Source organism: Alosa sapidissima, chromosome 8 (genome assembly GCF_018492685.1).
Source record: "Alosa sapidissima isolate fAloSap1 chromosome 8, fAloSap1.pri, whole genome shotgun sequence".
NCBI lineage: Eukaryota > Metazoa > Chordata > Actinopteri > Clupeiformes > Clupeidae > Alosa > Alosa sapidissima.
Window position 1 is genome coordinate 22,297,464 of NC_055964.1, and position 12,721 is coordinate 22,310,184.

The window sequence follows — 12,721 nt, forward strand, 5'->3', positions numbered from 1 at the left end:
TCAAGGCACGAGCAGCACCAAGGCCAACAATTGGTGGGTGGTCTGCCCTCTTTCTGACATAGCTCAAGAAGCCATGCTCAGCAACATCCACGGTTTTGTTATTAGATCACCGCAATTGCTTCCAGCAAGGACAGTGTGCGTCATACCCCATAATAAGCAGTGTAGCAAACACGTCATATAACAAGAGAAATATAAAACAAACCCAAATCATTTTTGTCTGTGAGTGAACATGATGGAGCTTACAATTCTGAAATATCAACAAATCAACAAGTCTGGTGGGTTCGAGAAATATCTGACTCGAAGGACCAAATCAAAGAAAAGATAAGATGTTTAACATTGTGTCGAGTCAGTTTCCCACAAAAAGCACACAATCCCTCATCAATGCCAACCAAATTTGTCAGTCACAGCATGCAACCCCCCTCAGGTAACCCCCTCCATGCACATTACAACAGTCCACATGCATTTTATTAGTTTACTCCTCTCTTGTTCTGAGATTTGGACAAAGCACTTCTTTTCAAAGCACTTCTTTTCAAATACAGGTTTGCTTTTTCAGTTTTAAATTCAGTTAAAATGTTGTAACATTACCACAGATTAGTTCAATCATCCTTGAAAACCAGAATGATATCTCTAGTTACTAAATGAAGAGGGTTAAGATCTGCAGTTTGCCATTTCTCAACAAACTCACACCCCTATGTTTGCAAAACTTGGCATCTTTTTTTCAAACACAATGTTCTGACCAGTTATATTTCCACCATATTAATGCTAAAAGCACTGTGCATAATATTAAAATCACCCTTTTTTAATTGAGAGTGTACTGTTTCCTCTCAAGAAAAGTGGATCATGAGATGCTGCAACAAGTGATTAATATATTCAAGAATCATAGACTATTCCTATACAATGTTTTGGGGGTAGTTACAGTAAATGGGTCCTACAAGATGTCTTGTTAAAAGTTCAAACACGAGAAAACCAATTATTTTTTCAAAATTAAGCATAAAATACAAAGTGTAGCTCTTCTATATGAAGAGTATGTTATAAAAGACTTCTTTTGTTAAAAAAGTCTAATTTTCAAAACAGTCATTCCACGCACAAAAAAAAACAGGCAAAGGTGCCGTAAAGGAGAGATAAAAGTGCAATTGCAATCACATACCCAAGAAAACATAGAGCATGTTCAAGGCAAGGCCAGAGTGGTCAAAGCAGTGCTGTCCACCATCTTAGGTAAGTTCCACCCTGCTCCACCAACACTCCCATCAGTAGGCTACTTGGAACTCACTACAGAGCCCGTCTGTAGCGCTATGCTAATGCTACCACTACCGCTCTACATGCTACCATATACGTATATATTTTAAACTATGATTATCTACCATGCACAATACTTGCGGTATATCATTCTACACACTTTCAGGCAGTCAAATTTGATTCCCTCAGAGGAAAACAAAGGCTCGGGACCAAAGAAGTGGTTCTTGAACCAGTTGGTTCTGCTAACAACCACTGACTAAGGCATTAAGACATAGCCTGTTTCCGTCCCACATTAGGAAAGGTCACTTGACCTGAACTAATCATGTCCCTCTTCACTTGTGGCTTAGAAGAGAAGCAGGCACTCCTTAAGCCTCCTTCAAACATGTTTATGATGGTAAAAGAGCCCTTAATTAATAGAGGCACAGTTTTTTTCCTGCAGGCCATGGGTCTTTAGGGTCATCATCCTGATTCACAGAAGGAGCTCTGGTTAGGGAGCGTGGGGTTTATTTCGCCAGCTGTACAACCGACGGATGAACAGACAGACCCAAAAGAAGCATTGGCCCTTTTTAGCAGTCCGCTATTGACAGTTGGGAGATACGTTACTTGAAGAGGATGAGATCTTTAAAGCTACAATTACAAAAATAGGTGCCAGGTGCGAGTTTTCACATTCACTGGTTGAACCCTGCAGCCTAAAATGCAGACCATGGCACCACCAATAAAAATGTCAAAAAAGCTTCAAATACCAGGGATTCCAAGTACTGTATATATATAAGTATATATACTCTTTTGATCCTGTGAGGGAAATTTGGTCTCTGCATTTATCCCAATCCGTGAATTAGTGAAACACACTCAGCACACAGTGAGGTGAAGCACACACTAATCCCGGCGCAGTGAGCTGCCTGCAACAACAGCGGCGCTCGGGGAGCAGTGAGGGGTTAGGTGCCTTGCTCAAAGGCACTTCAGCCGTGCCTACTGGTCGGGTTTCGAACCGGCAAACCTCCAGTTACAAGTCCGAAGCGCTAAGCAGTACTCCACGGCTGCCCCTGATACACAATGGGTAGAAGCCTCTACAAAATAATCACATGTAAATGCATCACCAGGAAACTCTTTTACCAAGAAGAGCAAACACATCAAAACAAAGTGAGAACACACCCACAAAGTTTTCTCTCTGTCTTTCTTCTCTCCAAAAAGCAAACACACAGCTGAAATTTAAACTGGGGATAGGAAAAAACACTCTCCAAGCCAAGAAGAGATTTGAATGGCACAATAATGTTAAGGAGTTCGCAGCACTTGCAGAGAGTCAAGTTCGTTTTATACTACCTCACAACTATGAAGCACTCACTGCCGAGAATCACAACCCATCATTTCATCCTTCAAAATGAGGAATCCTTAAGTTTTTTTTTTTTTTTCATAAAATGAACTTAAGGAAAATAGGTCTGTTTAGCTAAAAGTGTGTAATGAACTAGAAAGTGCCCTTCTTTTCAATCACGTGAGATCACATTAAAGCAACAATTCACCCAAAACCAGCAGAACAAGCAAGTGGTGAGAGGAAGCATCAATTACTTAGTTACACATTACTCAGCTTATTAAGTAGCCAGTTAGCCAGCCTAAGCTAACCCAGGTAGGTGTTTTGTTTTGCTCTCTGTGAAGTTAAGTAGCAGGGAGACCAGGAATGAAAATGGAGATGGCAGATTTTGAATCCAGCCATACAGTACTTCTTGTGCCCTCTCCCTTCATCTCTGATGGATAAAAGGCAGTGGGAAGAGATGACAGAAGAAAACAAGGGCTGAATGGGGGGAAAAGAAGTACGTCCTCTTTCTTTTGGTTTCTGGCTGTACAGAAATGGGTTAACTGGATCTCCTTAATAAAAAAAATAAGTAAAAGTAAAGTCAATAGTGTAGATGTTACACAGATACTGTTAACTGGGAGAAGACAGTCACACAGGTGCTTAGGTCCCTGTTTCAAGTCGTCTCAGTTCCTCAAACGAACACATGCACACACAAAAAAAAAATATTCACAGTGTAATAGAGGTGATACTGCCCCCTAGTGTTGTGGGGGAAATGGGTGATCCAGCAGGTGGCGTCCACGATCAGCTTATGATGAGCAGGAAACGAGTGAGGGAGACACAGAAGGGAGTTTTAATACTTCAGTGGCAGTGGTTGAATAGCCCTCATCTCCAGCCTTGCCATTTAAGTGTCCCAGGTGAGTTTGGTAAAGCGTGTTGTTAAGTCTCATTAATGATGGGTTTCGATTCTCTTTGGTGCTCCAGGCACTCTGGCTGAGGGCGTGGACGATTGTTTGTTTGTTTTATTTTCCTTTCTTTCCTGGTGTTTCAGAATCTCAAGTATAGTGCATCTCTGAGACTAATTGTGGGGGGGTTGTGGGTAGGGAATATCACAGAGTTGAGGAAGGGGAGGGTAAGGTTTCCACAGCGGACAACCAGCCACGCAGTAGCATGGACACACGTACTCACACACACACTACATGTGGCTTTGTTCGGTGAGAAATCTTTGAAAGGAAAAGGCAGCTTATTCCTATGTCTGTTTGTTTGTTTTTTCCTAGGGGGCTTTGGGTTAGTCTCTAGCCTCTCCTGCACAGTCTCTAGCACACCCACAAACACACACACACACACACACACACACACACACACACACACACAGGAGCTATGACAGGACGGCCGCGCTTTGTGGCCCCAGCCACAGTCGGTCTCCCTTGCTGACTGAGCAGCACAGAGAATGCTGCTGCTGCTGCTGCTGCTGCTGGCTGAAGGCGTCCCCCTGAGCTGCCTCCGAGGCATATTCCTCCCGTGGCAGACCTGACACACTGGCCAGTCTCACGCAGTGTAGCGCTAGCTTACAGACTATATCACACAGACCCACCACACCAGTGGGCGGAGGTCACACTGGTGACAAGGCTGCTCCTACAGGTTGTGGGTTGAATGGGAGGAGGAGGAGGAGGAGGAGGAGGGGGAGGGGGAGGAAAAGAGAGGGAGCGAGGGAGGGAAGGTGGTGGTGGTTTGGGGTTGGTTCTTCAGGAGATGTGTGAGGTGGAGGGTGCCGGATGCTTCCAGAAGCACCAGCCCCTCTTGGTGTTCTGCTTGCGCAGCAGCTCCTCCTCGCGCTCGCGCTCCTTCTGCGAGCGCTTGTAGCGGTCCTCCTCCTTCAGGAACCAGACAGGCGGCCAGCGCTGCTTCTCAAAGTGCTTCTGGTTATCTGCAGAGAGATCAAGAGGGACATGAAACACCACATCAGTCCAACAGCCCCCATACTCAGACAAACCCAGCACAGTAACACTAATTACACTACTATTTTAACTCATTAATTTTCGTTACAGTCGCGGTTATATGTTTATGGTTACTGTTATCATTCTGTTAAATTATATTTAATCAATTAATAATACTGGTGTTCTTAGGATTTGATTATTATTTATGTAATGTTTATTGGTCACTGTAAGTTGCTTTGGACAAAAACATCTGTTAAATACCATAAACATAAACATACTAGTAACTGCAACTAATTAATTAGGAACTAATCAATATGATGAACTTGTCTTAGCTAGGTAAGTTCTGCTGGTGAGGTGCCTGAGGAAGCAATGGGAGGAATAGTCAATGTTTGTGCCAAAAAACACCCATGGTGTTAAATAAGCTAATTATTTTTGCTTAGTTATTTCAATAGCTGCAGTTAGACTTAAGACTTTGGGCCCTACTTTGACATCTGACATCAAGCATCCCTCCTCCATCAGTACGGGCCTACCTGGCGACATGTTCTTCATGTCTTTGGGGAACTTGCGACACACGCTGTTGTAGTTGGTGCAGATGTGATGCAGGCACCATGCTGATAGCTGCTTAGCGTTGTGGAACTGCAAAGGCACAGAAAAAGAAACCCAGTCGTTAGATCTGATGAACAAATACTCGCTGACAGATAAGAGATAAACAGTTAAAAAAAGGCTTCCACTGTAGGTAAGAAAGACATGCCAGAATACAGTTAACGACAGTGTCAAGGGAATTAAACAGTCTATGGGAAGGAGGATAAAAAGGGAAATAGACAAAAATGCCCTTAAATTAATGTCAACTTTTCAATTATTACAAATAGGAAATTAAACAAAGGCCACCACATTTTAAATTCTGTTCATCCTGCATTCATCCATATAACAAGCACCACTAAAAAGAATCAGAAACAGTTGTTTCGTTGTCTCTGTACTTTCGTTGTCTCTGTACTCTGTACAATGACAACAAAGTTGAATCTTATCTAATCTAATCTAATCTAAAAGATTACCAAATTGTTTCACTTTGAATGCATGTAATGCATATCAGTACTTGGTGCCAGTTGACACATCCAGTGAACCAAGCTGTCTGTGGTGACAGTGGAAATGCTATCACGATATTAATATTGAATTTCACACCTGAGCCATCTCCAGGTAAGCGAGCACCTGTCCGTCAACGTCAACCCCCTTCACAGCCATGTGCAGCAGGTCATCCACAGCATGCTGCTCTGTTGGGCACAAAACAACAGCACGTTACGTCACGTCACGTCACATCACCCTCCTATATGATCACACTGCTCTACCCAATTCTGTCTCCCCTGAACAGCGCAGCAGACAAAACAGCTATGATTGCCCCCTAAGAACACTCAATAATTCAATAAATGGATACGTTTATGTATATGTAAATGTGTATATATATATATATATATATATATATATATACAGTGCTCTTTCAATGCACAGAATACTAATTAAAAGAGTCAACTCAATCTCCTATATTTCCTGTGTTTTGTATTGATGTCTGTTGTTTCTGGGAGGATTCACAGAGTAAGAATGGCATGCTGATGATGAATGCATGTTGCTCCACAACCACATAACCAGCTCCATGTGCTCATGCTTGCTGATGGTTTTTCTCCAGACAAGACTGGTTGCCCAATATCAAGGGGAATGTGCCCGAACAACAATACTCAGGAACATTACTGAAAAATGTGCTTAGTGTATCATCAGCTTTACAGTCCAACAGAGCTATCTTCCCAAATAGGTGATGGGAGGAATTAGCACTACAGTGCTGTTTCACGTTGATGTCACCCCTGATGACGTGTGATTAGCGTCAGAGCCTGTGGGAGGTGGTACCTGTGAGGGCCACCAGGCGGGGGAGGCACAGGCGGTTGGACAGGACAATCAGCTCCAGAGGCTCGAGGCCAGAACTAGGGATCAGCAGCCCGGAGTACAGATACTCCAGCACGGCCCGCATACACGCCATATTAGTGTTGGGGATCGCCACCTGAGGATGGACAGAAGGAGAGAGAGAGAGAGAGATGGGAAGAGATGAAAGAAAAGCAGGGAGAGAGAAGAGAAGAGAAGAGGGAGAGATGGAGCGGGAGAGGAGGAAAGAGGCAATGAGAAAGAAGAGATGAGAGAGAGATGAAGAGGAGAAGAGATGGAGCGGGAGAGGAGGAAAGAGGCAATGAGAAAGAAGAGATGAGAGAGAGATGAAGAGGAGAAGAGATGGAGCGGGAGAGGAGGAAAGAGGCAATGAGAAAGAAGAGATGAGAGAGAGATGAAGAGGAGAAGAGATGGAGCGGGAGAGGAGGAAAGAGGCAATGAGAAAGAAGAGATGAGAGAGAGATGAAGAGGAGAGGAAAAACAGATGCAGAGGGAGGCAGACCAGGAAAGAGAGAGTAAAGAAGACAGGATGACAATGAGAGTGAAACACGGAAAGAGGGCAGGAGAAAGAGACACCAATATGAATTAGCACACAGTGACTACAACACTAATCATTTGAAGCATTGGTAGTTGACTTTTTTGATACACTGGAAGGCATCATGCAGAGATCTGCTTCTCATGCACATTCTTATAAGGTTCTCAAAGATAACACAATACGGCTATATAATAAACCATCTCATTTGCAAGGGGGGAGGGTGGTGCAGTTATTAAATCAAAGTTGATAAGCGGTTTCTTCTCAAGCCTAATAACACACCTTAATGCAAGAGAGGGCCGGGTGCAGGCCCTCTGCTCTAACTGTAAATACATAAGCAGCAATCCTTTGATCTGAAGAGATAAAAGGCCCTGCGAGGGGGCCTGCCTGGTGACGTCTCCTAACCTCAAAGCACTGCAAAGATCTACAGGATTAGTCTATGAGAAAGAAACAGAGGAAGAGAGAAAGAGAGGGAGAGAGATTGTGTGTGTGTGTGTGTGTTTGTGTATGTTGTGCTGCTTTGTTCCCTGCTTCGACTAACCTTCACCACACCACATCACAGCAGCACTTCCGCCTCAATTCTACCATCTCCAAATTCTCAAGCTACAAGCACAGAGAGAGAGAGAGAGAGAGAGAGAGAGAGAGAGAAAGAGAGAGAGAGAGAGAGAGAGAAACAGAAAGATCCGGTAACCCTCCAAGGCCGTCAATCACCCCTTGCCCTCATCCTATTCAAATACACCCCCTGTCCCCTTCCAAAAAACACCCCCCTTCCACAAATAACTGAGTGTCTGCAATGCCAGCGGGTAAAGAGGGTAGTCTGTTCTCATCCAGCTTGGCCCCATAGACAAGCAAACAAAGGCACACTTATTCCCACTGCCCGAAGCAGCCAAAGAATTAAGATTTTAGCAGGGACCCAAAAGAAAGAAAGAGAGAGAGAGAGAGAGAGAGAGAGAGAGAGAGAGAGAGAGCGAGAGAACAGTGGTGAGATTGCAGAACATACGAACATACTATGGTTACGCTCACGTCATGTACTTAATTCATGAGACACACACTGTCTGAATATATGCAGACACGCAGACACACACACACACACACACACACACACACACACACAAAATTTCCCGTCTCACAAACACACTCCACTTGTGAGCATGTTTCCTCAGTCTCGAGGAATACACATACACACAGATAGAGATAGAGAGAGAGAGGGAGAGAGAAAGAGATAGATAGAGAGAGAGAGAGAGAGAGAGAGAGAGAGAAAGAGGCATCTATAAGACACACACACATACTGTACTTTCTGGTCAGCTAGACAATAATGGCCTCTGTGTGTGTGTGTGTTGTCAGGGGAGCGCTGTGGGTAAACCACAGCAGAGGAGAAAATAGTTCCTCATAGCTCAGCCACTTCCTCTTCCCAGCAGCACAGCACAGTGACTGGGACAGGAAAAGTGAAGCAAAAGCCATACCTCAACGGCGGCTGTTTGTTTCATACAAACGCACACACACACATACACACACACACACACACACACACACTAATGCACAGTCACACATACTCCCACACACAGTCACAGACCCACAGACACACGTACACACACGTATTCATGGACACACAAGCACACACACAGACACACACACACACAACACACGTACACGCACACTTATGTACTGTATGTATGTATGCATGCATGCATGCACACACACACATTCAACCTGTGCATGCATGCATACATACATGTGTGTGTACGTATGTTGTGTGTGTGTGTGTGTGTGTATCTGTGTGTGGCTAAGGTCATAGGGAGGTCAGTGTGCAGACGTGCAGGATCCCATTTGTGGACTGGTAGGTTGAACCCACAACCAAAGCACACTCACAGAGGCACAAGATAAGAATGTGGCTCAGAATGAAATGCTTTGTAGGGGTGATATTACTCATGCATACACACACACACACACACACACACACACACACACTGAAGGGGTCCTTCAGAAGTCTCGGGGGTGCCTTTGAACTGCCCGTCCACAAACCAATTACCCAAATGTCAGCTCATAGGTGACCCATCATTACCCTCTGAAAGGTCAGAGTGAAGACAGTTCACCAGGCGAGACGGGGGGCAGGAGGGAGAGACCTCAAAGCCCTGGCTCCACCACAGGGGGGACACAGGGCAATGGAGATGGCCTCTGGACTTACATCCGCATTGATAGGCTTTAATGTATACAGAAAGGAAGAGGAACAAACACAGATGTGCAGATTAGGCAGAACTGGCTGAGAACGAGAGAGAGAGAGAGAGAGAGAGAGAGAGAGAGAGAGAGAGAGAGAAAGAGAGAACGAGAGAGAGAACGATAGAGAGAATGAGAGAGAGAGAGAGAGAGAGAACGAGAGAGAATGAGAGAGAAAGAGAGAGAATGAGAGAGAGAGAGAGAGAGAGAGAGAGAGAGAGAGAGAGAGAGAGAGAGAGAGAGAGAGAGAGACACTGAGAAACATATGCCCATCACAGCCCACTCTCACCTCCACCGCTACACTCCGTTCCTCTTTCACTTCATCAATTTGCAGTGAGAAACACTGAGAGCAGAAGAAGCTGTCAGCTCTTCATCCGACACGCACGTGCTTTCAGGCGTAGCGTCCGCATGCTGCCTCCAGTTAGAACTCCCCACAATATGAAAGCCTGCGCATGTTGAAAACCAAGCACTTAACACAACACAGTTCTTTCCTCTACAGAATCATCTCATCTGTTTGACATCCTACCATTGCACTCACAAATGTAAACAGGAGAGAGAGAGAGAAAAAGAGTAGGAAAGAAAGAGGGAGTAGAAGACGAAGAGGCCGAACAATACCCACACGCCAGCTTGAGGGCAAAACGATGCCAATAATATGGCATGTCATCTCTAATGACGTGTCAGCCACAGCCTCTGTTGTGGGTCTGTGGTGGCAGAACTGACACCCTCCACTGCGCCAGAGAAACGCTGTTTATGCGCACGTAGGCCTATCAGGCAACGCCAGGCCCGGGCTCCTATAAATAGGCCGTCCCCTCCGTGGCGCTTTACAGCCGAATACAATGGTGCCAAACAAGGTAACAGCCTGGGTGGCACAGCTCCCGTTAGGAGCCACGATGCCCATGCTGAGGAAGTCTGCACAGAGACTTTCTGTTTATGGTGCCAGTCTTTCAGCATGGCACACTTTTTTTCCTTCAATGCTAATGACAGCATGCACAAGATTTAAATATACAGTTTATTAATATCTGCAAGTTCAAATTCCTACAGGTTCACTAATACATATTAATCACCTCCTTGGAAGGGTAGGTGTTCCTAAGAATCTGATGATTGCGAAACATTACTTTACCACAATTAAACGCACTAAGCCCCAGTGGGGCTCACATCCTGCACATCCTCTCTGGAGAACGTTTGCCGTTTGTGCTATTATAGCCAACCTGCTCTTGTCTGTATAGTGTCTTCTTCAGTACAGACAACTCTGTTCAAATCCCAAACTCTATCAAACTAGCAGCTAATCCAGTGTCTGTGTGATGAGGAGGACGAGGTCAGGTGGTTTGTACCTACCATGGCTTTGAGGCACGTGTCCACTTTTCACCCTGACCGACTATTCTCAATTCAGGCTCAGCCATGCCAGACTCTCTCTCTCCCTCTCTCTTTCTCTCCCTTCCTCCCTCCCTCCCTCCCTCCCTCCCTGTGCATCAAGCCTAGCCAAGTAGTGAACTGCTGCAAGCAGCTCCATCCCAAACGGTCACCTAATCTGCGAGCCACTGCCCGGTCGGGCGCGGTTTCACCGGAAGCGATGCTCAACTTCAACCCTTACGCCTGCTCCCTCTCAGAGGCTGGACTGCTCCAGATCGCCAGGTTAGAGGAAGCAGCCGCAGTCGCCACAGGAACTCTGACCTGGATATTTGATCCATCTCAATCCCATAACCTTCACGCCCTGATAAGAGCACAAGACACTTGTGGCCGGGCCAGTGCAAGCCCCACACCATCAGGACTTCGCCCTCTCTTCCTCATCATCCTGCAGATGATGCTGGCTGTAAATAAGGGGCTCTAATCCATCAACTCTACTGTAATGCATATGCTGGTGGTTGCACACCCATTTTCTGATAAGCCATGATGGGGCCGGAGGTCCGCTGTGTGCAGGCAGGAAATGACACAGACTAACTTTCTGGAAGCCTTCGGAGGCTCAAGAATTTCCTGTCTTTGCAGTGTGCAATGCATCTCACAAGAGCAGCAGCACCTCTTCCAAAGAAAGTGACAAAATGCAATGGAAATCATGTCTTCATTAGTGGTGATTTCAATCAACACTGCTCAACTTCAGCATAACTGCGTAACTGAACGTTCTGAAGAAGTTGGACTTTGTGAAGCTCGTCCCATCAGCTTCTGATAGTCTGATGCCTATCTGCGGCAGCGGGATGTAAATGGGGGGGGTTGTTGTCTTATTTTGGGGAAGGAGGCCAGCACATGCATGTATGCAGAGCTCTTCAGTGCGGTGTCTATGTAGGTCACAGCCCATAGCACCCCACCCCCCTCCCCAGTCCCTAGCTCCTTCCGCTCTACCTGGCCTGTGGTTTTACTTGTCATCTGTTCACAGGGGGGGGGGGGGCGGCGGGGGCAGACTTATCTTGAACTGACCTCATTCCTGTGTTGCATATCCTCCAGACTGACTCTTTTCACATGCTTTTATTGAGATGCTCAGAAAGCTACTGGTTAAGGATACAGTACACGACTGAGTTCGACCCTATTGCAATGATATTAGGTGAGTATTTATCATTTTAATAGTCACCATCATTAGTATTACTATTTTTTTTACTGTTATGTTTTGTTTTCTGCATACCTCCTCTACGTAGCTCTCCATGAAGGAGCCGCGGAACATGGCCGCCATCCAGTCGCAGCTGGAGATGAGCAGGGGCTTGTGGGCCGGCAGGAAGCCGTCGTCCAGCCGAAACACCACATCTGAAACCGAAGGAGGAAAAGAGCAGACATCTCGGCGTGTGTCACAGAGTTGGGGGCTACAGAAGGGGGAAGACAGACAAACAAGACAGACAAGAGACAGACAGACAAGACAGACAACACAGACAGACAGACACAAAGAGACACACGGGAAGACAGATACACAGACAGACACATGAATAAATTGACAGGGAAGACAGGACTATAAATAGACAGCAGAGGAGAAGCAGAGGAGAACTCGGCAATTACTGAGCTCCAGAAAAGCAGACAGAGCCCAGACAGCCGCGCCACGCACTTTGTTACAAAGCACCACGGGCTGGCAGCCATTTTGTGTCTAAAACCGACTCTAACAAAGGATAATGATTAAAATACAGCAGGAAGAAGTGAATAATCAACATATAATAATAATAATAGAGGTTAGCAATTAGCAGGAACTTTTCGGTTAGCTAACAGCTTTGCTCTAAAGTAATGAGAGGCTAGTTGGCTAGAGAAGAGGAGCCACAGGGAATAGATGAGTGAGGAAAAACACTTAACAAACATGCAAAACAAGCAACATAAAAAGCACACAAACAATGGGATGGAAAGGTAGAAGCTCACATAGAACGAAACATGAACGAGACAAAAACACAATACACCAAAAATACTACCAGACAATTACGTACACATGCTATGAAATTAATACAATATAATCGATTTCACAACTTTCCATTTTTAGTCCAGAACATCTAAAATGATAGCACCTGCGACATATATAATAATAATATATGCTTGCAGTATTTGGGATGCATCAATGCTGAGGACCACTTCAGGTGCACTATGGTTTATAAACTGTGGTTGACCTGGGACTGGGGGGGGGGGGGGGGG

At 45.4% G+C, this 12,721-nt stretch overlaps 1 protein-coding gene across 12 annotated transcripts in view; it reads right to left on the minus strand.

The window, feature by feature from the left end:
- Nucleotides 1–2,329: 2,329 nt before the first annotated feature.
- rhobtb4 (Rho related BTB domain containing 4) overlaps nucleotides 2,330–12,721 on the minus strand; it is a 43,512-nt gene continuing 33,120 nt past the window's right edge. For 11 of the 12 annotated variants that reach the window (XM_042101661.1, XM_042101657.1, XM_042101656.1 and 8 more), the window contains 5 exons: nucleotides 11,742–11,860; nucleotides 6,352–6,502; nucleotides 5,638–5,726; nucleotides 4,989–5,094; nucleotides 2,330–4,448 (listed from right to left, as the gene is read on the minus strand). In XM_042101661.1, the coding sequence (XP_041957595.1) occupies nucleotides 4,267–4,448; nucleotides 4,989–5,094; nucleotides 5,638–5,726; nucleotides 6,352–6,502; nucleotides 11,742–11,860 (647 nt within the window). In that variant the 3' untranslated portion in view covers nucleotides 2,330–4,266. Of the gene's footprint in view, nucleotides 4,449–4,988; nucleotides 5,095–5,637; nucleotides 5,727–6,351; nucleotides 6,503–9,335; nucleotides 9,577–11,741; nucleotides 11,861–12,721 lie in introns of those variants that run through there. The other variant, XM_042101662.1, reaches the window with a different exon arrangement.